At 38.0% G+C, this 24,147-nt stretch overlaps 1 protein-coding gene across 37 annotated transcripts in view; it reads right to left on the reverse strand.

The window, feature by feature from the left end:
* Window positions 1-3,554: 3,554 nt before the first annotated feature.
* Window positions 3,555-24,147, reverse strand: part of HECW1 (HECT, C2 and WW domain containing E3 ubiquitin protein ligase 1) — a 216,469-nt gene continuing 195,876 nt past the window's right edge. For 34 of the 37 annotated variants that reach the window (XM_085539863.1, XM_085539872.1, XM_085539876.1 and 31 more), the window contains 6 exons: window positions 21,582-21,680; window positions 20,102-20,231; window positions 17,035-17,181; window positions 15,923-16,037; window positions 14,469-14,667; window positions 3,555-8,648 (listed from right to left, as the gene is read on the reverse strand). In XM_085539863.1, the coding sequence (XP_085395989.1) occupies window positions 8,537-8,648; window positions 14,469-14,667; window positions 15,923-16,037; window positions 17,035-17,181; window positions 20,102-20,231; window positions 21,582-21,680 (802 nt within the window). In that variant the 3' untranslated portion in view covers window positions 3,555-8,536. The remainder of the gene's footprint in view (window positions 8,649-14,468; window positions 14,668-15,922; window positions 16,038-17,034; window positions 17,182-20,101; window positions 20,232-21,581; window positions 21,681-24,147) is intronic. The other 3 variants (XR_014943461.1, XR_004306356.2, XR_004306357.2) reach the window with 3 other exon arrangements.

Consider the following 24,147-nt stretch of genomic DNA (forward strand, 5'->3'; position numbering starts at 1 on the left):
TTACCTACTATATGACCAATTGTACATGGATGGCAGAACATTGGTTTCTGTGTATCCAGATAACTGTTTAATATTTCAATATATTTTTTTCCTTTCTGCCAACAGCATCCAAGGATTTCATTCTCATAGCAGTGTTTGGCCTGCAGGCTGATGAGTGGGAGGTAAGGTGGAAGACACCACCACCAGTACACTGTTTAAAAGAATGCTCTTTTCCACTTGAGTCTGCAAGCACTGTAATGAAGGAAAGATCTCAGTTCTGTTCCAGAGATGTGTTACATAGGGACATAAGTTTTGCTCAGGTGTAATTATCTGACTTCAGCTTGGTCTTCACAGAGCCTTTTCCTTTCCAATATGAAAGTGTTCAGGCAACTTGTACATGATCATCCTAAATGACTGTCATCATCATTGTGATCCATTTGCAAAAGAAACATGAAATCTATGTGTCCACAGCTTACCATGTAGAACTTGCTTAAGGTTGTTTTTCAGGTGCTAAATTCATTCATTCTTTCAACTTATGTAGTCACAGAGAAATATGATCTTCTGTGGCTGGAATTTCTGCACGCTGTCTGAGCTCCACATGAGGTCATTTATTTTGCACTGATGAACCTCTTATTTCTCCATGTGATTGTTTTACACGTGAGCCAGTAGGAAGAGTTAATCACCTGAATTGTTTCACTCCTGTATTCATCAAATTATTTTAGTCATCATGTAAAAGCACTTGCACAAGAACTCTAAGTACCCAACACCACTGAAAAATAGTCCTATGCTACATCTGTACAAACTGAAAGTACAGACTGAAACACATTAGAAGTGTTTAACAACAAAATAAGTGTTACAAATTTTCACTTTTCCAACCTAAGGAGGAAAAGCAAAGCTCCACAAAGTGGCAACACTATGCATCATTGTTGCTAGATTCGTGGAATTATTTTTACATTTGTGAAAGTTTTAATATAAACTGCTGCTCATGTGGTAGTACTTTTTCATTTTTCTCCTAGGGTTTTTATATCGTTATTTCCAGGACAGATAAATTAAGTTTGCACTAGGAGGAATAATCTTCCCAAATGCTTTCACAGGTTCATATTTTGCAGTTTTCCATTGGAACGGGAGTTTTGTATATATTATAATAGCACTCAATTACCAGTTAGGAAACACATCAAATGGGTCCCCAGTCAGATTGGGTGCTGCTCAGATCATTTTCACTGCTCTGCAGCACTAAGTCAGTCTCAGAGGCTGATTTATCTTCCACAAATAAGGTACACTTTATATTTTACAAAATTAAGGGTGCGATTATATTTACTTCATATCTGTGCCCTGTGCATGAAGATAATATGTTTCAGTTTGTACTTTAAAATACTTTAAATTGAAGCACAATTATGATGTTTGACAGCCATGTTGTGTGCTTTACACACCAGGATAGTAAGGGCAACGTTCTGAGGACCCAGTTCTGTTAATCAATACCTGAATCACAAAAGATGTTAAATTCCAGGCCAAAAAACAGCGAAGTTTGCTTTCACTTGTCAAGGATGCCAAAGCTGTCATCAAACACATCTTCACACATTGCAAGTATAATCTTGTAGAGTAATCTGTGTTACTATTTCTGGTCATTCTGAAAAATTCACCAGTTGGATTTAATACTAAGAAATAACAAAGAGATACTGAAGTCAAATCACAGCTTGTAACAATGTTCCTGAGCAGATTCCAGTGCTGGCCCAGCTGCATTCCTGAAAAGCTGTTATCTAAAGATGATGATTCTGTGAGGCACATATACTGCTTTGTCTACTGGCTGAAGCATACATTTTAATTCCACAAACAGAAAAATAGGAGTATGTGCAATTTATTTTTGTATGCTATTTTGATCCTGGAAAGCCAACATTAGGAAATGTTCACACAACAGTAACAGTTCCTAAACTTCAGTTTGATGAAATTGTCTTTTATTTTGATGTTGAAATGCATTAAAGGTAAAGGTATGTTCTCAAAGTGTATTGATCTTCACAAAAGGGAACACAGGTGACCTCAGTGTTACTGTTGTTTATCATTGACATGGAAATGCTATATGCTAGCGATTAAGGAAAAATATTGAGTGTAGTGTACATGCATTTCCCAGCTAGAGTGGCTCTGTGGGAATGAATGTTGTTTACAGTAGAGTTATGACAATATAAACCTACTTCACAGCCACATACAAATAAGAATCAGGCTTATGTTTCAGACAGAGTAATATATCATTTTTTTTTTCTTCTCCAATATTCCAAGAAGATGGGAACTAAATGAACAAAACCACACACTCCATTTTGATTAACCCTTGAAAAGTATTTTCAGGCAAAATCAATTTTGAAGGCTACCAGAATTAAATTAAAAAAATAAGTGAGAGTAGTTTTGCACCTCATGAAGGATTTGTATTAGAGGAGACACAATGTATCCGTTGCAGCATTGTTCTCTCTTCTTTGTTCTCACTCTTCTGCAGAAATGACAATTATTGTACAACTTCCTTCTTATATGAGATCAACAGTCAGGCTTGGAGCTGACTTTTGTGCATTTAAAAAAAACAACCAAACTACGACTTTGCTACCACAGGGTGGGATGGGACTACTATTGATGAGTCCTATAGGCTGTTGTGTTCTATAGGCTGACAGAGTTTTGCTGGCATGCCAGAAGGACATCTCATGGAGTCTTCAGGTGGAATATTGCTGTATTTTAGCAAAAATTCAATTTCACAAAATGAGTTATTGTAGGAGACATAGTTCCAGCCACATAGACAGATCACTGCTGCAGAAACTTATGTCTCTGATCTACCCTAATGATTAGTAGCTCATCTCACTGCTTTTTACTAATGTTGTTTATCATTTTCCTTGGAGAGTCTTGTGATTGTTTCTGTTTTTCCCTGTAATTGTTCATATTTGATTTAAGCTTTCCAGTTGTCCTTTTCTACCATTATCTCTCATGAGGTGCCATTTATGTAAGAAAACAGGTATGGTCAGCAAAGTATCATGTATGGTCAGCTGTCTGTATATCTGAGATGTTTTAATTGTACCTGGAATGTGCTAATGAAACATGCCTGAGATACTACAGTGATGAGCAGCAAAGAAATGTGTGTGACATACTAAGAATTCCACAGCATCTGGTAATTATTTGCTGTCAACACTTAAGGCAGACTCAGCATACTCTATTAAGAAATCATCCCTGCACTTGCTTTTCATATGTGTAATGCAGTAATTAGATGTGGAAGTGAGGTAAGTACTTCTTTTGTCCTTGTTTGTCCAGATGTTTTCTGTAACAGTGAGTAACCTCATATGCTTTCGGGGCAGAATTTGTCTTAGGGTGAGTACAAGGGCTTTGGTTATACACACTTTTGGGGAAAAACTCAAGTTTTAGACATGTACCCTGGGAAATTAAACAAAAGCTGTGGAAAGGCCTAAATGCAATAAATGGATAAGATCTTGTCCTGGCGGAGGAAGAGCAGCTCAAGTGAGTGGATGTTCACCTATGCTAGCTTCCCCCCACCCTAGTAAAATACATCCTCTACAAAAGAAATTATTTGAATGAGACAGTCCACACAGTACCATAACAAAGTGATTTTATTGACATTCCTCTATAGTGATATGGTTGAATAGAAAGCACAGCCTATCATGTGACAATTTTCTGTCAATATAAGCAAAATCAGTCCAACAATGAGGACCTTTCCTGCCATTAACTTTATATATTCTTAAACAAAAACTGTAACAGGCATATCTTTTTTTTTTTTTTTTTTTTTTTTTTTTTTTTAGAGAAATTGGAAGCTGCAGGGAATTTGGCTAATGGTACAATATTTACTATGTCTAGTAACTACTATGTACAGGCATCTGTTTTTCTACTAGAACAAAGGAACTACATGACCCACAAGAGAGAAAGTAACAATCCAATCTGTTGGACCTTGTGATGACTGGAAATCCTATCACAGATTTAGTAAATTGCAGCAGTTTTTTGTGTTTTGTTGTTGTTGTTTTTAATAATGAACAGTGAGGTACAGCAAGAATTATAATAGAAAAAGCACCGCATTTATTATAGAAAGATCTATTGGTCTATGTTTAACTGAAAGTGTTCAATCTTGACTGGGAAGCTATATTAATATTACTATAGAGACAGGGCAAAAAATATTATTTCAACAGAAATGAAACAAATCTCATCACATTCATCCTTCTGGATTTCCATAGACTGCCACAGGATTAACAGCAAAGGGCGAGTTTAACTCCTCTGCTGTGAGTGTGTATTTGTTAGTCAATTTCCATGTCAAAATTCAGTATCCTACTTTTTTTGACCTAGAGATATGTCAACTATTTGTTAATGTGAAACAAGAATAAGAAAGCACAAAGCCAACCCCCTCCACAGGCTTTCTCAGACTAGAATACCAACTCAGACCTTAGCTACAGTTCGCTAAAAACTTCATGGGCACTTGAACAAACCTGGTGAAAAAAGTCCTGTGTAAGACTGTACAAAACTCATGATTTCTCCATTAGATGTTTGGTGTAATTTGGATGACTTACTCTTTGCCTTGTCATAGCCACAGAACTCCTTAGAACATAAAATTATATTCCAAATATGCACAGCCACATGATTAAGACTGGATGCTCACAGAATATACTGCAGACTGAAATGACATTTGTAAAGTTTAGACCTGATGCAGACAACAGTAAGGTACAGCTGTGATTGTACTGGATCAAATCCTACATTTTGTGCTTATGAAGTAGTGTGACTACTTCAAAGCAGAGGGTGGACCTTCAAATACTTATTTTCATTCTCTTACTGTACTGCAACTGTAGCACCAGGATTTCACCAACAGCGATTCTCTGTTTCTTCCTTCTGCCATTAATACCATCACAACTATCACTTTGAGAAAAGTAAACTCACTGAACCCAAATGTACAAACTACCATCATCTGTTCCTCCTGTCAGAAACTGCACTTCAAAAAAGCTGTCAGATTGCCTATTCCACTTTTAATTTGCATTTTTAAATCTGCTGATGTTTGTTTGTGTCATATCTTAATCTAGCCAACACCACATGCAAAATGAACTGAGGTGAAGGAGCTGAACAGACTTTTTGAATGCTCATTGCTCATGTATTTCACAGTAAGTCTGCTTGATACAAAATTTGAAAGTCCTTCCTATGAGAAACTGAAATCAGAAATTCTGTAATAGTCATATTTTACAAATGAAAATGCAGACCTGGGAAGAGAGCAGAGATACTAATAATAGCATTTGAATCATAAGATCAACGAGGAAGGTTGTATGACTTGCAATACAACAATACAATAATGCAAAATCAATTTATTACGTAATAGACAGGTTTAATAACAGAGCAGAGGAGATGGGTTCTTCCCCTCACTTGTTATCACCATTCGCTCTCTCACTCCAACATACAGGGACACCAAGGTGCATGGCTTCCTCTTCACTTCAGAATGGGTCTAGACTCAGGCTGTGGTATGAATGAAAAAATGCCCTGTGAGATGTAGATCCAAATACCCCAGAGATTATATCAGTGTTTGAAAACATATTGGGGGAGGGTGTTTGGGAAGAAAGACGAATAGAAATGGAATCTGAAAGAAATGCAAGAGTAGCATAGTGTTTTCTTTATCTTTAAGAAATATTTGTCTGCTTTCCTTCATACCTGACTTTAGACTAAAACAAACAAAAACTAACAAAGAACCCCAAACAAACAAACAAAATCCTGCAACGAAATTCGCATGATCTTGTTACTTTGATGTCATCACAAACACCTACGCATAAAAACTTTTAAAAATACTCTTAACTTTTGCACTTGAAAGCTTGGACTAAGGATTTTGATGGGAAGTAGCAGGCTGTGCTGTATATTTTCTACAGCAGAAGCACACAAGCTGCTTGAGATGGCATTTGTCAAACATGGAGATGCACGGCACCTCATTTAGATCTCAGCATGTGGTGAGGGCCAGAATATTTTGGGAAGAATTTCAGGAGAAAACTTTTGTTCTTTCAGTCAGTGGGTTTTGATGCTGCCTCTGAAATACAAATATATTATGCTACAAAATATAGTTTTACTTTTTCTTAAAAAATAGAGTTTTAAATACTTTAAAAAAATAACAAACTAGACAGCATTGCAAAGATATTTTTTTTAATTTTTTTTTTACTTCTTTTACTATGTCAATGAGGCAGCTCTTCATGCACTGTTCTCTTTTGCCAAACCAATAGGATACTTATCTGCCTTTTCTTCTATTGTTGGAAGATGCCCAATGTTTGACAAAGCACAGATAAATTTGTTACAATAATATGACCAGGAATAAATCAGGAGTACACTGAACTTTGGAGCTCAGTGGCGAAGAGGCAGAAATAATGTGCACTGGAAGATTTTGTTTGATCTCTTATGCTTTGACTCACCCTTATGTAGTTCATATGCATGTGATAGATGTACTCAGAAAAAAGATTCCATCTTTACTCTGCAGTGGGGCTGGGCATGTGCGGCAGATGCTCAAGTTCTGTGGAAATAACAGGCATGATTTCTGGTGTCTGGTATAAGAAAGGCGGCATGTAGTTAAGGCATCCCTACACAACTCTACTCAATATGAATAACACGTATTTTAAAATATGTTCTCAGTAAAAGCCATACAATAAATTACTATAAACAAGGCAGAAATGTTACAGAAATAGAATGAATGGGTCAACTTAATTATCCCAAATATTTTCTATATCATTAATAAAACGTACTGTCTAGATACATACTTTGGGTTCCCCTACCTTTCAGATGTTCACTAATGTAAGAATCAAAGCAGAATGGTAAGAAACTATGAATGCAGTTTTTCAAGTGTGATGAGTTTGTGTAGCCACCATTAAACTATGTGAGAAAACAGGGTTCAGCTCTTTTGTCTGGAGATAAAACTGGGAATGTGTCAGACACTGAAGTAATCTGATTTTAGTTATTCTGGAGCACAGCTAGAACACAACTGTTACAAGCCCCCAAAGGAGTTTGGTATTTCATGTGAACTGTTGGATACTATGAAGTTACCTTCCTACTTACCTTCATTCACCCTTCACAAGACTCTCACTTCCTATTTCGTGTATCCTTTCACATGTTTAGCATCAGAAGTAGTTACACTTATTTTCTTTTCCCAGTGAAGACAAACACTTTCAATTTGAGATCAGTCTTGGAAAACAAGGTCAGCAAATATTAATAAGTAGAACACAACAGAGCAGTGATGTTGCCTGTAATAGCCTCAGCAAAATCCTTCCAAAAACAAGCCTATTGCTGTTTTCCTTTGCTTCCCTGCTTTCAGAGTTGGAATGCAAAGTACACCAATTTGAAGTGGGTTCTGTCTGGAGAAATAAGAAACTGCTCTTAAGTTTGGCCATACATAACATGTCTGGAGGGCCCTTAGGCTGACTCCAAGAGGAGCTACAACAAAATTTTAACCATAACAGAGTTACAGTACACTTCATCCTTGACTAGCACCACCATTCACTGCAGCTTCTCATTCGATAGATCCTAGACTAAATCTTCCTGTCTACAACCATTCTGAAGGTTATGGAGATTTGCATTGAACAAGAAAAGAAAAATGACAAAACCAAAACCTGTCCCCAGCAACCATGTTAGCCCAGTCTGACAGACAATAAGTGGCTTCTAACATAGGGGATGGAATCGTCTGTATTTCCCATTTGGAAAGGAGCATTTTAAACATCAGAGAACAAAGATCTGGTAAACAGAATCCAACGGTATTCACAAGAGTAGAACATTCATCTGATTTCCCATTTTCCTTGCTGCATACAATAGTAAGGTAAAGGAGCCCGGTCTTTATGCTACATAATAAGATATCCTTCTTTAGTGTGCACAAACTTATGCTTCTTATGTGGTAAACATTACAATAGAGATGCCTCTCTCAGTATCTCTGAAGTGCAGGTTCTCTTCAGTACTGGCAAAGAACAATTGTAGCAATCATTGTTTTTTAAGTATTCGAAGGTCCTATCTGCACTGTGAATCTGGGCCAGTTCCAGCTGATGAAACTGATGTGAGTTCATATATAAAAGGACTGTTCATTAGTGTCTCTGAGATGGACAGTATGTACAGAGAAAACAAGAATGGGTGAAGAATATATTTGACCAGCTCCTCGTACTGTATTCAACTGTTAAGAAGTAAGATGGGCTGCAAATTGATTTAGAAAATGTAAGTATATAAAAGCTTGGAATGCTTGGGTTTTTATTTTTTTATTTTTTAATCAGTGTAGGTGGAAGTAAACAGTTAATAACATTTGATCAAGTGTAGTGTAACTTGCATTTGTATTTTCATTGTTATTAATGGAGGTATTTAGAGAAACCTTGAGACAGTTGTTTTTCTATTGCATACAGACTAGCAGTCCATAGGAAACAGGATGAAAGCATGAAGTTTAGATCTTGGAGGGTGACAGTTCTTCATGCACAGCCTTTGTCAATCTTGATTCTTTTTTATTTTATTTTCAAAACTGAAAACATGGGAAACCAATATTAAATTATGTTGGAAAGATGACATCAATAGCCAGAAAAACAGCAGAATTGCCTGAAGCCCCTCATTCAAGTCCAAAGGTACTAGTTTCTTCAACAGCTGTCAACAGCTTCTCATACAGCATAGAATATGAGGGGTAAGGTGGAAGATCCAAACGGTTGAAACATGTGTGTGCCCTGTAGAAGGAAAATATGCTACATGTTAAGTTTAATTCAAATAAATACAAAAGGAAACAAATATTGAGAAAACAAATTCCTATTGAAACTCAAGACATTCAAGTTCACTTGAGAAAAAATTGTAACTATTAAAGCAAAACTGTAATTCTCCAAGAGTCTGAGGTACTGAAATACATGTGCGCGTACAAATGAATATTTCAAATATAAAACTCAACCTAAGTATAAACGTAATCATAGAATCTTAGAATTACTCAGCTTGGAGAAGACCTCAAAGATCATCAAGTAATGTCATTCTCTGCTATCCCTGCATTAAATATTGCAGATATCTGTAGAAAAATGTCAGAGGTCGCTAAGGAGCTGGGATCTAGGCCCTGATACAGAAAAAATGCCACTATCACTTCAGTTGCCTTGAGTTCCCCACCCCCCACCCCCCCCAAAAAAAAAAAAAAAAAAAAGAATAAATAAAATGCAACTCAGCTGTACATCTAACATGAGCAGCTAGTATGAATCCTTTGATACTCTCTCCTACAGCATTCTCCTGGAGAAGGTGGCAGTCCATGGCTTAGAAAGGTACACTCTTTGCTGGGTACAAAACTGGCTGGATGGCCAGACCCAGAGAGTGGTGGTGAATGGAATTAAATCCAGCTAGTAATCAGCCACAAGTAGTGTTCCCCAGAAGTCAGTTTTGGGGTTCATACTATTTAATATCTCCATTGACATCTGGATGAGGGAATTCAGTGCACTCTCAGTAAGTCTGCAGATGACACCAAGTTGTGGGAAATTACTGATCTGACAGAGGAAATGATGCCCTACAGAGGAACCTGGACAGCCTGGATTGATGGGCTGAGGCCACTGGGACCTGGGGGTATTGGCCAACACTTAGCTGAACATGAGCCAGCAGTGTGCCCAGGTAGTCAAGAAGGCCAACGGCATCCTGGCTTGTATAACAAATAGTGTTGCCAGCAGGATCAGGGAGGTTTATCATCCCCCTGTACTCAGCTTTGGTGTGGCTGCACCTTGAATACTGTGATCGGTTCTGGGCACCGCACTACAAGACACTGAGGCCCTGGAGTGTGTCCAGAGAAAGGCAATGAAGCTAGTGAAGGGTCTGGAATACGAGTCTTATGAGGAGTGGCTGAGGGAGCTGAGACTGTTTAGACTGGAGGAGGCTCAGGGGAAACCTTTTTGCTCTCTATGGCTACCTGAAAGGAGTCTGTGGAGGGGGTCAGTCTCTTCTCCTGTGTAACTAGTGACAAGACTGGAGGGAATGGCCTCAAGTAGCACCAGAGGAGGTTCAGGTTCAAGAATTTCATCTCCAAAAGAGTGGTCAGGCACTGGAACAGGTTTCCAAGAGATGTGGTAGAGCCAGTGTCTGTGGAGGTGTTTAAGGTAAGGGTAGATGTGGTACTCAGGGACATAGTTTAGCGAGCAATGTTGGTGGTAAGTGGATGGTTGGACTAGGTGATCTTAGAGGTCTTTTCCAACCTTAATAATTTTATGATTCTATCATCTTTAATCTCATTCGTGGTTCACAGTGCTACACTGTTTCTCTCCTTTTAAGAATACTCTCTATAAAATTATGTGCATAAGTTTTTAAGCATTTTGCATTATTTTTGTTATTGTAAGGGATTAAAGGAAGCAACAAAGAAAAAGAGTGCACAAGCAGTACATGTGCACATAACTTCCTTCTATTCTGGTTATAACTTCAACCTGTCCCAGGAAAGAAGATGCTCCCTGCTTCAGAAAATGCTCTAGCTGGAAGATTTCTCCATTCTACTCAATCAGCCAGAGAAATCCAAGTCATTTAAAGAAGTAAAATATGTAACTTTTATTTCAGGATAAGCCTTTGCATATTAAGTAGGGAGAGTAAAAGCCAACTTTGAAGAACAAAGGCTTGAACCTGTTGGCTGCTCATTGCTATTTCATCTGAAATTCTACATTAGTTTGGAAGAATCCATTATGCAAGTTTACACCAACAGAATCAGACTGCCGGAATCTGGCAGTATACTTGGAACCTGCTTTAGGGTTGGTCATTGTCTGGAGATCTGGGATTTCTGGAGCAATCCTTCTTATGTGTATGAACTTAAAATAAATATTGACAGGAATAATGTGCCTGGTATAGACATCCTTCAGAAATAAACTACTGGCATAATCTAATTCTTGAAGGAGTATATAGCAGCACTGTTATCTGGTTCATGTCAGAGAACGGGTAATGATGAACAAGTTCACCAGTAAATTTAGAATTGAGTTACTTGATTCACAGCCTTGCTGAAAAAGTCCTGTTTATCCAAAGTGCTTTCAAGAGGCATTCTGCATGTTACTTGTTAGTGGTTATTCTTTGAAAAATAATGCATTCTAGAAATTTGCACCATGCATCTCTTCTGGGTTTGCTACGTTGCTGTTCCAAGTGCAACAGTGTTGCTGTCTTTGGTTATGTCATCACATCACACTCACTATAAGCCAATGGCAGTTGCATGCTCCCTTGTCAAAGTACAAGGACAAGGTGTAAGAGAGAGTTGCCTAACTACTTCAGCATTCTGGAGAAGAAGTGAGAAGATGCTGTGTCTGATGCATGGATTCAGATGTGAACAATTCAAATCATTTATTACAAGTTCTCACATCACTTATATACCTTCACAAGTTTTCTTTTCCTAGATTTCCCATTCGCCCCTACATGTCAACATTCCACAAACACTTGTCAACTGTTCATGTGGGCACTTATCCTATCAGAGCCGCAAGCTGTTTGTTCTTCTTCTAGAGGTGTCCTTGGTTCTCATGTTGTTTATCTTGCTCCACAGCTGCTGCTCTCTACAGTCCTTCTTGTATTCCAACAAGAAGACACACAGATTCATAGAATCACCAAGGTTGGAAAAGATCTCCAAGATCATCTAGTCCAACCGTCAACTTGCCATCAATATTTCCCCACTATGCCATGTTCCTTTGTACAACATCTAAACATTTCTTGAGCACCTTGAGGAGAGGTCACTCAACCACCTCCCTGGGCAACTCATTCCAGCATCTGACCACTTTTTCTGAGAAGCACTTTTTCCTAGTATCCAACCTGAACCTCCCCTGGCACACTCTTCTGACGCGGTTAGAAGTTATCTAACACTTCGAGAGAAATCAGAAAACCCAAGGGCCAGACCAGCCTGTTCTCAGTGACCCACCATCTACATGGACACAGTACTGCATTTATTGGAGCAGGGGCTAAGAACTAAGAACAGTAATTAGCAGCTGCAATCCATATTTGAGCACATGTATGACTAAACCCGATGACTGCTAAGAATGAGAGCTGTTCTAGGACTTTGAAGATGTCTAACAAGGTAACTCTCACTTTAAAATTGTAGGAATTGTCAGAAGGAGAAGGGAATATTCTAAACAGCTAAAGTTCACTCATACGATATGGCAGAGGCCAAAGGCCTACAGGATATGACAAATGACTTTTCTTAACCTCTAACTCTGAGTAAATATGTAAGTAAATACAAATAAACATGAGTAAATCATAATCAGGCATTTTAAAAAAAAAGTTTAAAATAACATTTATTTGATTGCCTAAGATTTAGAGAATCTCCGAGTTTAGCCTGCATGTTTTACGTATTTCTTAACACTGTGTATACTTGGCAGCACTCCATTATTTTATAAAAATACAAGTAATAATTCACAATGATCAAGCTGTATTCATTCCCCATGAGCAAGTGTTGTTTCTCTTTCCCCTGGCTAAAATGAATGCAGAGCTCTGAGACTTCTAAAAGGTTCTAACAACGTTCACCTGGAAAAGAGGCCTCTTTCAGTGATTAGTAGACAAACATGAAGTTGTTAATGTGAATATCCCAGGGCTAACTGGATCTAGGTAATAAGTAATGCCTAGGTTTGTAAAGAAAGTTAAGCAGAGCAGAAAGAGGCCAATTACTTTTTCAGAACTTAATAGGCCAGCCCAAGGTGTTTTCTGTGCATGTGCCAAGGCCCTCCCAACCTCCCCTGTTGCCTCTTTCCCACTGTGGGAAGCAATGCAGAGAGCACTTTGCAGAAACACTGCACAGGCTCTGACTTTCAGCTGCTGCCTGGCTACAGGATGCATTGCCCCTGGTCAATTCCAAAACCCTTATATGGAACCACACCATATATATGCTGCAAAATGAAGATGAGGCCTATGAATAGCAAGCTGTAGCTCTTGGGCTTTCCACAATGCCTGCAGAAGCTCAAAGCACACAAACCATCTCACTGACCTTACATAATTCTGTCTGTTTTTAAATCTCAGTTTTAAATCTCTTAGCTTTCTAGCTTTCTCTATAGTATCAGTAAGGTCTTTATGGTGAATGCAAATAAATCAGAACGTAACAGGTGTGATAAAACCAAGTTATTTTAAAAGTCTGCTTTAAGGTGAGATGAATTATGCCTTAAAAACCCTTCCCTTTTTCTGATTTTATTGGGGAGTCCATGTAAGATGTCAGCTCAGAACCTCTGCTGACATGGTGCCCTGGTCCAGATCTTGTGTGTTCCCACTTCATAAAGATGCGTAGACTTGGACGAGGATCATGAGCAGCTTTGGACTTTTCCTCTCAGTAGTATGATTCTGGGTAAACAACATGGATGGCAAGTAACTAGAAAACTGTGTCACAGCCACAGTTAATTGACTGTCTGAATTTACCTGCAGGTCTATGAGAACAATTTTTTGTAGTGTGCCCTGAGAGTGGTTAGCCTCCTTGGGACTGCAGCTGAAAGCCCAAGGGACTCTCTGAAATTGCCTCCCTACCTAGGTGGTCTGGAACCTTCCTACATAAGACTTGTTGTGATTCTAGGCAACCCTGGCCTGATGAGAGTCACCAGAGCAAACTCTGAATGCAGGCAGGTAATCTGCAAAACATGTTTGGGTGCTTCAGGGTTTGCTTTGGCTTCCAGTTTGTTTCCAAGATAGTAGTTTATATACGAATAGACAATGGGGATCTTGGAGTGCAGGAAGAAAACATCCTTCGAAGGGCAAATGTTATGTAAAAAAACTCACTTAGCAAATTCATCTCAGAGGTGCTGAGATGCGGACCCATACTCTGTAATCACACAGCCTAAGGCAACTGTAAGAACACTCAAGAAAAGGTGTCTCATTTCTGGGAGAAGGATGACTGCTGGTTACAGGTATGAAGAGAACTTAAATCTCAGCGTTATTGCTAGCTGTGCCACAGCTCTCTGCGGTAGCCGTAAGTAAGACCACCTCTTGGTGCCTCATTTCCTTCATTCTTAAAAATGAAGATGATTCCTCCATAGGAAAGCATTAAGACTCTGTATGACATCACGGCTCATTTGACCCTAGTTGACAGAGCTAGATGTAACAAACTGAGTATGATCACCACACAGTTCCTCCACTAAGCTTCCTTGTGATGAAAAAGTGGAATCATCAGAGCAAATGAAGGGATTACACCCAGGTCTCTTGCCAAAACACAGAAGTAGATTCTGGCTTTCATGGCTCTGTAGCTTCACAAGTATTTTTATTAGTATTTTGGGAGCAAAAGGAACAGAATCAGCTGACAGATGCTTGTCTGGGCCTGGTAAAGAATCAAAATAAGGCAGCAAGGTTTGGATATGTGGATATCTTTACCTTAACCACTTCCCAGGACTCAAAGTAGTTTAAATTGAACCAGCAAATAAAAAAAAAATAACAAAATAAAAGACTTATCTCTGAATGTAAATACAGAACAAACTGATAATTGTTTCTTTATTGTTTCAAGATGTTCTTAGAGATTCATCATCTCAGTCACACAAATGAAACAAAGTACAGGCTCATGCCTCACATCAAACCTCTGTTTTTGTACTGTAGTTGAGACATACCTTGGAAGGGAGGTAATTTTCCCCCATTTCTCTATACAGAAACGCCGAAGCCCATTGCTTCCTCGGAGAGCTGCAAAGCCCTCATATGGCACACTTGATGTTCCAGTAACAAACTGCAACAAACGGAGTCTCTGTTCATTGTTAAATCTCTCCACTGCTGCCCAGAACCACCGTATTACAATGTGTCCATCATGGTAACCTAAACCAAGAAGCAATGGAGAGAAATTAAATTCATACCTTCCAGTGTAACTAGCCTAGGGGAGACAATCTCATCTAGAAAATCTCCTGACCTAGCAATATATTTTATTCTTGATTATTGATAACTCATAGCCCCCATCTTGTCCTGGCTCTGGATACTATAATATGACTAACTCACTTGGAACCCTAAAATTCAAATATATATTTATTGCATATATGCTTCTTACAAACTCCTTGGCAAGAACAGGGGCTATGTATATGAGATATAAATGACCAGTTGTAATACACTACACAGTTTAACTTCTAGTGGCTTAATTTCTGGTTCCCAAATACATTCTCATTTGAATAGCAAAAGTGTCCAACATATGGAGAAGAGTTTGGGGCTGCAAACTCTTCCCTGGCAAACTTCCCACATGCAGGGTTCTGTGCCTCAATTGGTGCTTATAAAAGCCAGCAGAAAACCAGGCTAACTTTGTTTCAATAGCTAAACTTTAAAAGAGGGAAAAAAAGGGAAAAAAGAGGAGGAGGATAACATGGGGGACCAGCTGTACTTGTGATTAGCTGTTTATTTCAAGGTAACTCAAAAGTTAGGCAGTCAGCAGCTTGTATTTCTGAGAGGGATACATGAAGCTCAGAGACTTTCCTTCTGTGATATAGAACTCATGGATTTTGCATTTATTCATCATCCAAGACAGCCTTGATAAATCATGCTCAGTATTTAAAGCAGAAGCAGACCATACATTAGAGAAAAATGAAAAAGGTCCAGCTTGACACAGGTTGAGGGGATGGCTAAGCAAGTTCTGTATTCCATACAAGTGTAATTGGGAGCAGAGGAGTTCTACTCATGAACCTTTTTCTCTGCTGAAGTTGAGAGGACTTGTTATATTACTTTCAAGGAGACCAGGAGTTCATTCACAGTTATGTGAGTAAGTTTTAGACCTACTACTGCAAATCCTTTTCAGTTCTTATTAGTTTGTTCCTGTTAAGTTGGTAGTTGGTAGAATGTGAGAGTAGATGAAATCTGGACAGAAGTAGCAGAAGCAATTTTAGTGTTATTACATCTGTTGATTCAAACCTAATGTCTTACTTATTTTTTCTCATTAGTTAATCTTCACAAAAATAAATAAATAAATAAATAAATCTTAACAAAACAGGGCATATCCTTCAGTAAAGAGGTGGAAAAAAGTGGATAAAATCTTTCACGTTTTAGACTGAAAACATTCAAAAATATTAGTAAGCATCAGCAGGCAGATTACCTCCTCGATATTCCGTGTTGTTACGCCAGTCATTGAGATCTATTTCTGCAGTGCCAGCTATAACCAGCTCCAGTTCTCTGGCATCAAAAACAGAGACAAGCCTGGAGTCTACAACCTGGAACATAAAACACTTGTAAGCACAGTTTCAGTCTGGAAATAAAGAGATGCGATGCCTCTTAAACCTAGTGCTCTGACAGACAGCTCTTCAGATGTTGGCCACTGAAGTCTGCATGCTGATGGCAACTTTTCACTCCTCTGCTGATAAATCTTTACAGATCTGCTTATGTTTGATCTGCAAACAATGACAATACTTATGATTTGACCTGAATGAGGCAGTAAGTAGCAACCCATAATCTGTGAAAAAATTCTTCATTGTTAACATTGATTCTGATGAGTGATTTTGATGGTGCACTAGATTTGTAATATGAAAAATTTATTTTGTACTGGACTTTGTTTACAGTTTTGTACAGTCAGGGCTGACCACGTCTATACAGCTACAAAGGCACCATCACCGGCTTCCTCTTTCAGTAAACTTTAGTGCATGACTGCTCTGAGAGATCAGTTATTATTACCATTCTGTGTATTCAGTATGTGCTGCTCTGCTTTCCAGAGATCCTATTCTTTTGGTTTATTTCCCGCTCTGAGATGTCCCTCAACTTCTGCTATGTAACTGCTGCCAGGGAAAGACACGTGGTTGAATGTGATTAATATGGGATATGAATAGGTGACTACCTGGAGGGGCTAGCAAGGCAGCAGGTTTTCATCCCATCTTTGAAAGTCCTTGTAGCAGCTCTGCCACAAGGATGTCCTTAGTTCCAGGTCTTCAGCAGAGGTAAGTTAGAAAAACTTAGGGACAACAATGCAGCACCAGTCATGAATATCAGCAAGACAGTCAGTTGACTGTATCCCAGGACTAACTTTACTGTAGTGAGTCCCTAAAAATGCAGGCACACCAGCTCCTAACTGAAGTCATTCTGCTACAGACTCAGACACTCCAATTCCTTGCCATTTGTGTGTTTTTGACTTCCTAGGCTACTGATGAAACTTGTTTAACCAACGTGTCATCTCATTCAGATGATGAAAGCAAGACCACAGTGGTTACTGTTACTTACTTCGTAGAAGCCACGGACCAGGGCCTCTGTTTGTTGAACAACTCCTCTTTCCACTCGCCATTTAACCATTCTCTCAATGTACTCCTTTTTGTTCTTTTCTGTCACTGCTGTATTTGCTCCTCCAGATTTCAGCTCTCTCTCTGTCACCTACAGAACAAAGACGAACAGTGGAGTAACCATGTATGGATCACATCATGTTTTAAATTTAAGGTGTGCTTTGAAAACATAAGTGCAAAATGTAACAGCTATATTTTTAGTTCTATCCCCTGGCCTCTTGTCCTTCTTCAATAGAAAAAAGAGCAATAATGATGGGCACTCACCTCCATTCCCCAACCACTCCTGCAGCACATACAGAGAGTGTTTCAAAACTTTTGGCTTATCACATATATATTTAGCAAAATGGGAAACTTTCAGAAGTTACATACAGCTTTCTGTCCTCTGTTCCTCTCTCAGCTCTAGCTCTAGCCTTGTCCCCAGATGAAGCTGGACTGTTGTGCAGGTGACTCTAAACTGTACAAGCAAAGATTGATTCTGAGGGCACAGTTTATAACATATGCACAATATGCCATTCTGGCCAATCTTTTTTCTTCTCTCCCAGTTGCTCCCAGGGGGGTGATATTCCTGCCAGCTTGCTATTGCTGCAGGCTACCCAAGCAGTAGTATGGGAAACAACAGGTTGGACACAATTCCACTGTTGGAACTTGGCAGACCATTTTGCCAACTGGAAGTGCTATGTATCTACTTGTGACAGAGTCTCTTAAGCAACAACTGTTACACCTACATCTAATTGACGTAGAATAGGTGTTAACTCAAAAATGCCAAAAGCTAAGAAAATTCTCACAAAATAAATAGTTCCAATACACTACCTAAACAGGAACTGGCAGTGGATAGCACCTCACACAGATGAGAAATACAGTCACTGTGGCATTCAGAGTTTTATATCAGACATCCAAACATGAGAAGTTATAAGCTATTTAGGAGTAAGAAAATGGCAATCAGTATGTACTGTAATCATTTTATTTTTTTTTTAAACAGATTTGCATTGCATTTTAATCGTTAATTTATTTGGCTTAGGTTACTAGGGCTTGAGACAGAGGAGTGATTTAAGGAATCAATCAAGATTCTACTTAGCAAAAATATACTCCTTGCAAGTGATAGGATATATTATTTATTCAGTAACTATTTTCACATTGAATCCAGTGGATTTTAAAGGAAGAATGTTTTGCTCTCATCTTCAGTTTTCTGTTCCTATAACAATGATGTCTAGTGCAGATATTAAATGATCTGCACGAATACATGCTCATTACTTGTACTACTTACATTATTATCTATTTGTTAGCTCACTAAAGTGCATGCAGAGAAAATTTAATATTTACATCATTTTGCAGGAAGGACACATAGAAAACTGAATTGTGGAAATACTCAGTGAGCCATCTAATATGTAGCTTTGCTGAGAAACAAGTAAGGTTGGATGTAATGAGTTAGGGATTCTTATCTGGTTCAGGCTAAATTCCCAAATATAAATCACTATGTCACCATTTCACAAGCAAAGCTGCATCATTCAGATGCTGTGCTGTACTTTCCTATACTGCACTGGTTAAAATCAACAATGAATAAATGCAGTCTAACTTTAAGCATGACCATAAATCCAGTTCCTCTGAATTTCCTTTCAAGGTTTCCCACAAATACCTAGACATACTCATTATTTCTTCAGCTTATCTATATAATTTCAAATACAATTATTTATCTAGACTTGGAAACAGCAAATCAATGACAGTGGATTCTCCCTCACACCCCCAATCTCTTTTTTGTTTGTTTTTCTTGGAGGTATTAGCCACAGTTTTGAGCTAGAATTAGGAGGAGCACATTCAGAGCAGCAAGAAGACACTACAACAAATCTAACACACTTCTTTAACCTGACCAGAACAATTGCCAGTGTATCCACATATAGGGCTTGGAGACAGGCGTGGAAGAACACTTTCTGCAGGGTAAGAGCTTGGGAAGTTACTTAAAATCACAAGCAAATGATTCTGGTGATTCTTCATTCCCTTGTACAACAAGTAGACTAACTTCATTTTTGAAAATATCCTCTGAAGTCTTGCTTGATTTATCTCATCTTGCTGTGCATGCCTTCACTCTGCACTAGCTCCTGTCAACTCTCCTTCTGAGGGCTACGCCACTGTCTGTATATTCCACCTGATCTCTCCATTCTCTTTGACACTGTACATCTCTGCACCTTACACAGGAGTTAATTTCCTTCTCTTGAGATTCTACATTATTTGACATGCATGGTTCTTCAGCCTCCCTAGCTTTCAGCATGCACTTGGAGATTTTCCCCTGAATATTGCTTTGAGTCTTGTCAAAGCTTTTTAGAGATAATTATAATCCTGTATGGGTTACAACAGCAAAGGCACCAAGGCTTCAATGCAAGCCAAAGAAATCCACAGAAGACACTTCTATGTGTTCTGGTCACCAGACTGCACTGAAGTCAGTGTTGTTTCCTATTTAAAGTTGGAGATATCCAGATCAGCTTGATTAAAGAGAACTGTCTGACTAACGTAGAGCTGAATGGTAAATAGTTTAATACTTGTATACAGTAAGATGATAAACAGATGCAAGTAGATAAGAGACAGTGAAGCTAACAGGAATATATTAGACAAAATAATGGTAAGAGTTGACATGTCTTATATGACCCACCAAATACTTTCCTTTTGACCCCCTCTTTCCAGTCACATCAGCTTTAAGTTACATTATTGAATACACTGAATGCCACAATCTGTGTGAACTACACTCCGGAGAGAAAAGCTATGCTACACTTCAGATAATTCCTCGTGTTCATCAGTGTGTGCCTCAACAGGCCTGTAGGGAGGCTGCAGCTGGTATTCTATATTACAGATCCTAAGAATAAACATCTGCATTAAAACACGTGGCTTGAAAGAAACAGAAGGCAGGAGAAGAAAATGTTACTGAAAGGCTAAATGATCTATTCCAACATGAAGATGTTCATCATACTCAACTTTGTCAGCTTAAAATTTGTTTTTCAGATATTTTGTGTAGCTGTGCTCACCTGTCCAAACACCTCCTCATTCACTGTGAAGGTGAGATCCAGGATATCTGTGATGTTGTTATCTTTCATCCATTGCAAGCTTTGATGGAACTCTTCATCCAGGTACTCTAAGTCACTTAAATCACATGGCCTGGTTATGAGGCAAGAAAAAAGATGTAGCTGAATATATGAATCTACAACTAGTGTCAGGACGACTCACCAATTAGAAAGTAAGTAAATCTATGACAAAGATCCAACATAAGGCTGGTGTTTGTGTATCGGTTTTTTGTGGTTTTTTATTTTATTTTATTTATTTATTTGGTGTGTTAAGAAACACAAACCCTCTTAAACTAGTAAAGTAGCCAATTCTGTTGGCTGCCTGTATTATTTGCTGTTGGAAGGCACCACACCCTTGGGAGTTCAATTTTATGTGTATCTTCAAGATGCCACACACTTCAGAGCACATACTCACCTTCAGCCCCAATAGGCCCCACCATGTTGTGCCTGGATGCTTCCTTGTATTTGTATCTGTCATCCTTAAGGAGAGCTCACAAGACTGACATAAGGCAGACCAGGCATCTAAATTTTTGCTAACAAGGAGCCAGTTTTGCTGATTGAAAAGGCACATGTATGTTACAGGCAATTTGGTTTCAAAGCCTAAGGGGGCAAGAAGGATGCAGGAACACTCTAGGTTTTATTCTCTTTTCATACTAGCTCAGATACATTATGAAGATGATTGTTTGGAGCAATACTAATTGTTGAAAAAAAAAATAAATAAAATGTATGTTAAATAACTCTAAAGACTCAATAAAAAATTCTTTCCTGATTTGGATTAATTCTATTTCAGCTATGCTTTGTCATGACTTACTACTTGTTAATACTGCAAATTTTATGTACGTTCCCTTCCCACAATCTATTAAAGAGAGACAGATTATCAATTAAAGTTAACCTTATAAACCTTACAGAATTGACAAGCAAGATAATATATTATTAGTAGCTTCTGCTTGCTAATGTAAATGACAGTAGAAGACCAAAAAGAAACATTCACTGTTTCCATCTGCATTAGTATTCCTAATTTAGTCCAAGTTGTGAAAAGCTACTCCACTAGTGAGAAATCATGTATCTTTCTTAATATGTTTCCCCCCTTTATTTAAAGAGGAAATAATGATATCTGTTCTACTAAAGATGATTTTCAGTTTTCCATATATTTTAATTGCTTTCATAACTTTAATCAATATTAAACTTTGGAATTATGGGTCAGTACTTTCAAAGGCATATTCCTAAATATCTTACTTACTATCCACTTTTAACAACATAGGCAGCATCTACCAAGGGCAAATTTTTTGTGAATGTCAAGAAATGAACAAACCATGAAACAAAAGAAAAAAAATGGAAGGTCGGAGTGCTCAAAGCAGTTCCATGAAGGTCTGTGTTTCTGTAAGATCCACTGCTAGATCACTGCTTCTGCATTATTTCTGCACAGTTGTATGCTTATACTTACAGCCTTAATAGTGATTTGTAGAACGGCCTTGTGAAGAAAGCATCAAGAAGGTACTGATGAATGAGGGCAAGACCAAGAATACGACCACTGAACCTGAACCTAAGATACAAAAATGCAGAGTAAATGAAATATAACTCAAGACATTCAGCACAGAAACTTACACAGGTAGTAGCTGTTCTTTGTTTCTCATGTAGTTTCTTATATTCATTCATTTATGTATTTTTTTCCCCAGCAGATATTTAACATTATCCCTCACATCTCTGACTGATCAATAATGGACCTTTCCTTAATCTATCTCCTGCAGTACCCATATGTGTATCTGGCACGAGGTGTGCTTGCCTGTGCCAAAACAATAAATGTTTTGAACAGTCAGATTCTGTGATCCTTTTTTGTGAAGCAAATGTTTAGACAGTGAAACTCTGGCCTTAGCAGAAAAAAACATTATCAAAACTCTTTCCACAGTAGGACTTTGAAGTACTATACAAGGGTAATGAGTTGAATTCATAGGCAAGGAATTGAGATTCAAACAAGATAACTGTTGTGAACAAGGACATATATTAAAATCATGAGCTAAAGCTCAGGGAAACTGTACTTAGACCACTGTCTTGATGATGATGCTCAGCATTTGCATACTTCACACCATTAGGAACAACCTCCAGCCCTATTCCAGGTACACTCAGAAAGTACTCTACCCAATACAGTCCATGATGTGATGATAAATTGTAAATTCTTTTATGTTTTTGTTGTTGTTGTTTTTCTATGACTTAGGCATTCTCCCATCAAATCTGGTTTCAAATCAATAACCTCAGACAGAAAAATATAGAACTGATGGAAGTCCAAGTGGAATTGTTTTTCTTCTTCTTCCTCCTTTTTATTCTTATTATGATTTGGTAAAAACAACCCCTATCATGTTCAAAACTTATTTGTGAAAAAGGAAAAGAAAAAAATAACACATCCTAATTGCAAGTATTTGAATTTTAAGCTGATTGACATCATAGTGAAGTTTTACTGCACAAAAGATGAGAAAGAGAACAAAAAGCTGAGAAATCATTCCTTCTACTATGGGAACCAGAGTAAAGTAAAGAGTAAAGACTCTTCTTGCATAAAAATTAAACATGAATTTCATAAAAAAGCAGCGTAAAATATCCATGCAGTCAACTTTATGCTCATGGGACAGTACAACAAGTGCTTAGTTTGTCAAATGGGTCATAAAATAGCATGATTTTGGCACAGGTAGCATCTACATCACCACAGAAGCTGCCTCAGGATCCCCTGCACCCAAGAAGATGTTTTCAAACATTCAGGAAAAGAGGTAGGCATGTTACATAGATCTGATAGAAAGGCTAATTTGCTGGCATGGATTGAAAGCAATTCTTATATAAACATCAAGTACACCCTGTAGCGCACAAATAAGAATATGTATAATCAAACCTCGTAGATCTAAACAGATTTAACTGTGTTCTTTCAGATAGAGAAGGACTGAAAATAATTTTTCTGAAGACTGAAAATGTTCAGCATGTACATATGTTAACTGCAGGAAAAACTCTCACTTAATGGAGGGTTGCAGGAAATGCGTTAAGTCTCAGTTTCTCCATACATGTGAAATATTTTCCAGTCATTATGTCCCTTTTTTTACTTTGCATACAACTACTCTGCACTTTGATGTGCTCATTTTGGATTCTGGCATTAAATAAGCTATCAACAGAGGATGAACTTTTAAGCTGGGGAGTGGGTGGGAAGCAGAGTATTTTTCAGTTCTGCCAAAACTTCACATCTTTACATTTTATTACATGTGATCTATCTCAAACTTACCACTGTTCACTTAAAAAGAGAAAATATTAAATACTTTTGAGGGAATTTTTCTACTATACCATGTCTTTACAAGTCTTGCAGAATCACTCTACAGAAAAAAACATGTAAAAAGTAGCTGTCACACAAATGATAAGCCTCACGGCATCAAAAGGCAAACAGTTCAATAAATCTGCAAATCTAAAACAACTGTGGTTGTGACTGACATTAATCTTCAAGTTTTAAAAGGATAATCAATCAACTGTGAATTCTGAAAACCATTTCATCCATGTTTCTACCAGTTTTGGAAACAGGAAAATAATTAATTGCAAGTTAGAGAGACTCTAACTTAGACTCTGCTGGAACTATATCAACAAGTAAAACTGCAAACAGAAGATTTAGCACTGACTTGGATGAGAACAATGTTAGAGAAAGGGACAGAACTTCAAAAAACTCCATTCCTCATGAACACATGCAGGTTAGTACAGTGTCCTCAGAGAAACTAGTGTGCAAAGAGTTAATAGAATAATCCTATTATTTCTGTTTTAAAAAGCTTAATGAAAACATCATCCTTATGTCCAGACTTCTGAACACTGTCTTCCAGTTATACATTTATAGCTGAGTTCAGTCAACATAAACAGCATAACAAACTTGGAATGCCTGCATATCTACAAGCTAGCTGTGAAACCTATCAGGCTAATTATAAACTGCTGCTCCCAGCCAGTTGTTTCCCTAACAGGTTCAAGAAGTATTACTGAGGACTTACAAGATTGCTTAT

Source organism: Coturnix japonica, chromosome 2 (assembly GCF_054131305.1).
Source record: "Coturnix japonica strain WE chromosome 2, WE-NBRP24, whole genome shotgun sequence".
Classification (NCBI taxonomy): Eukaryota; Metazoa; Chordata; class Aves; order Galliformes; family Phasianidae; genus Coturnix; species Coturnix japonica.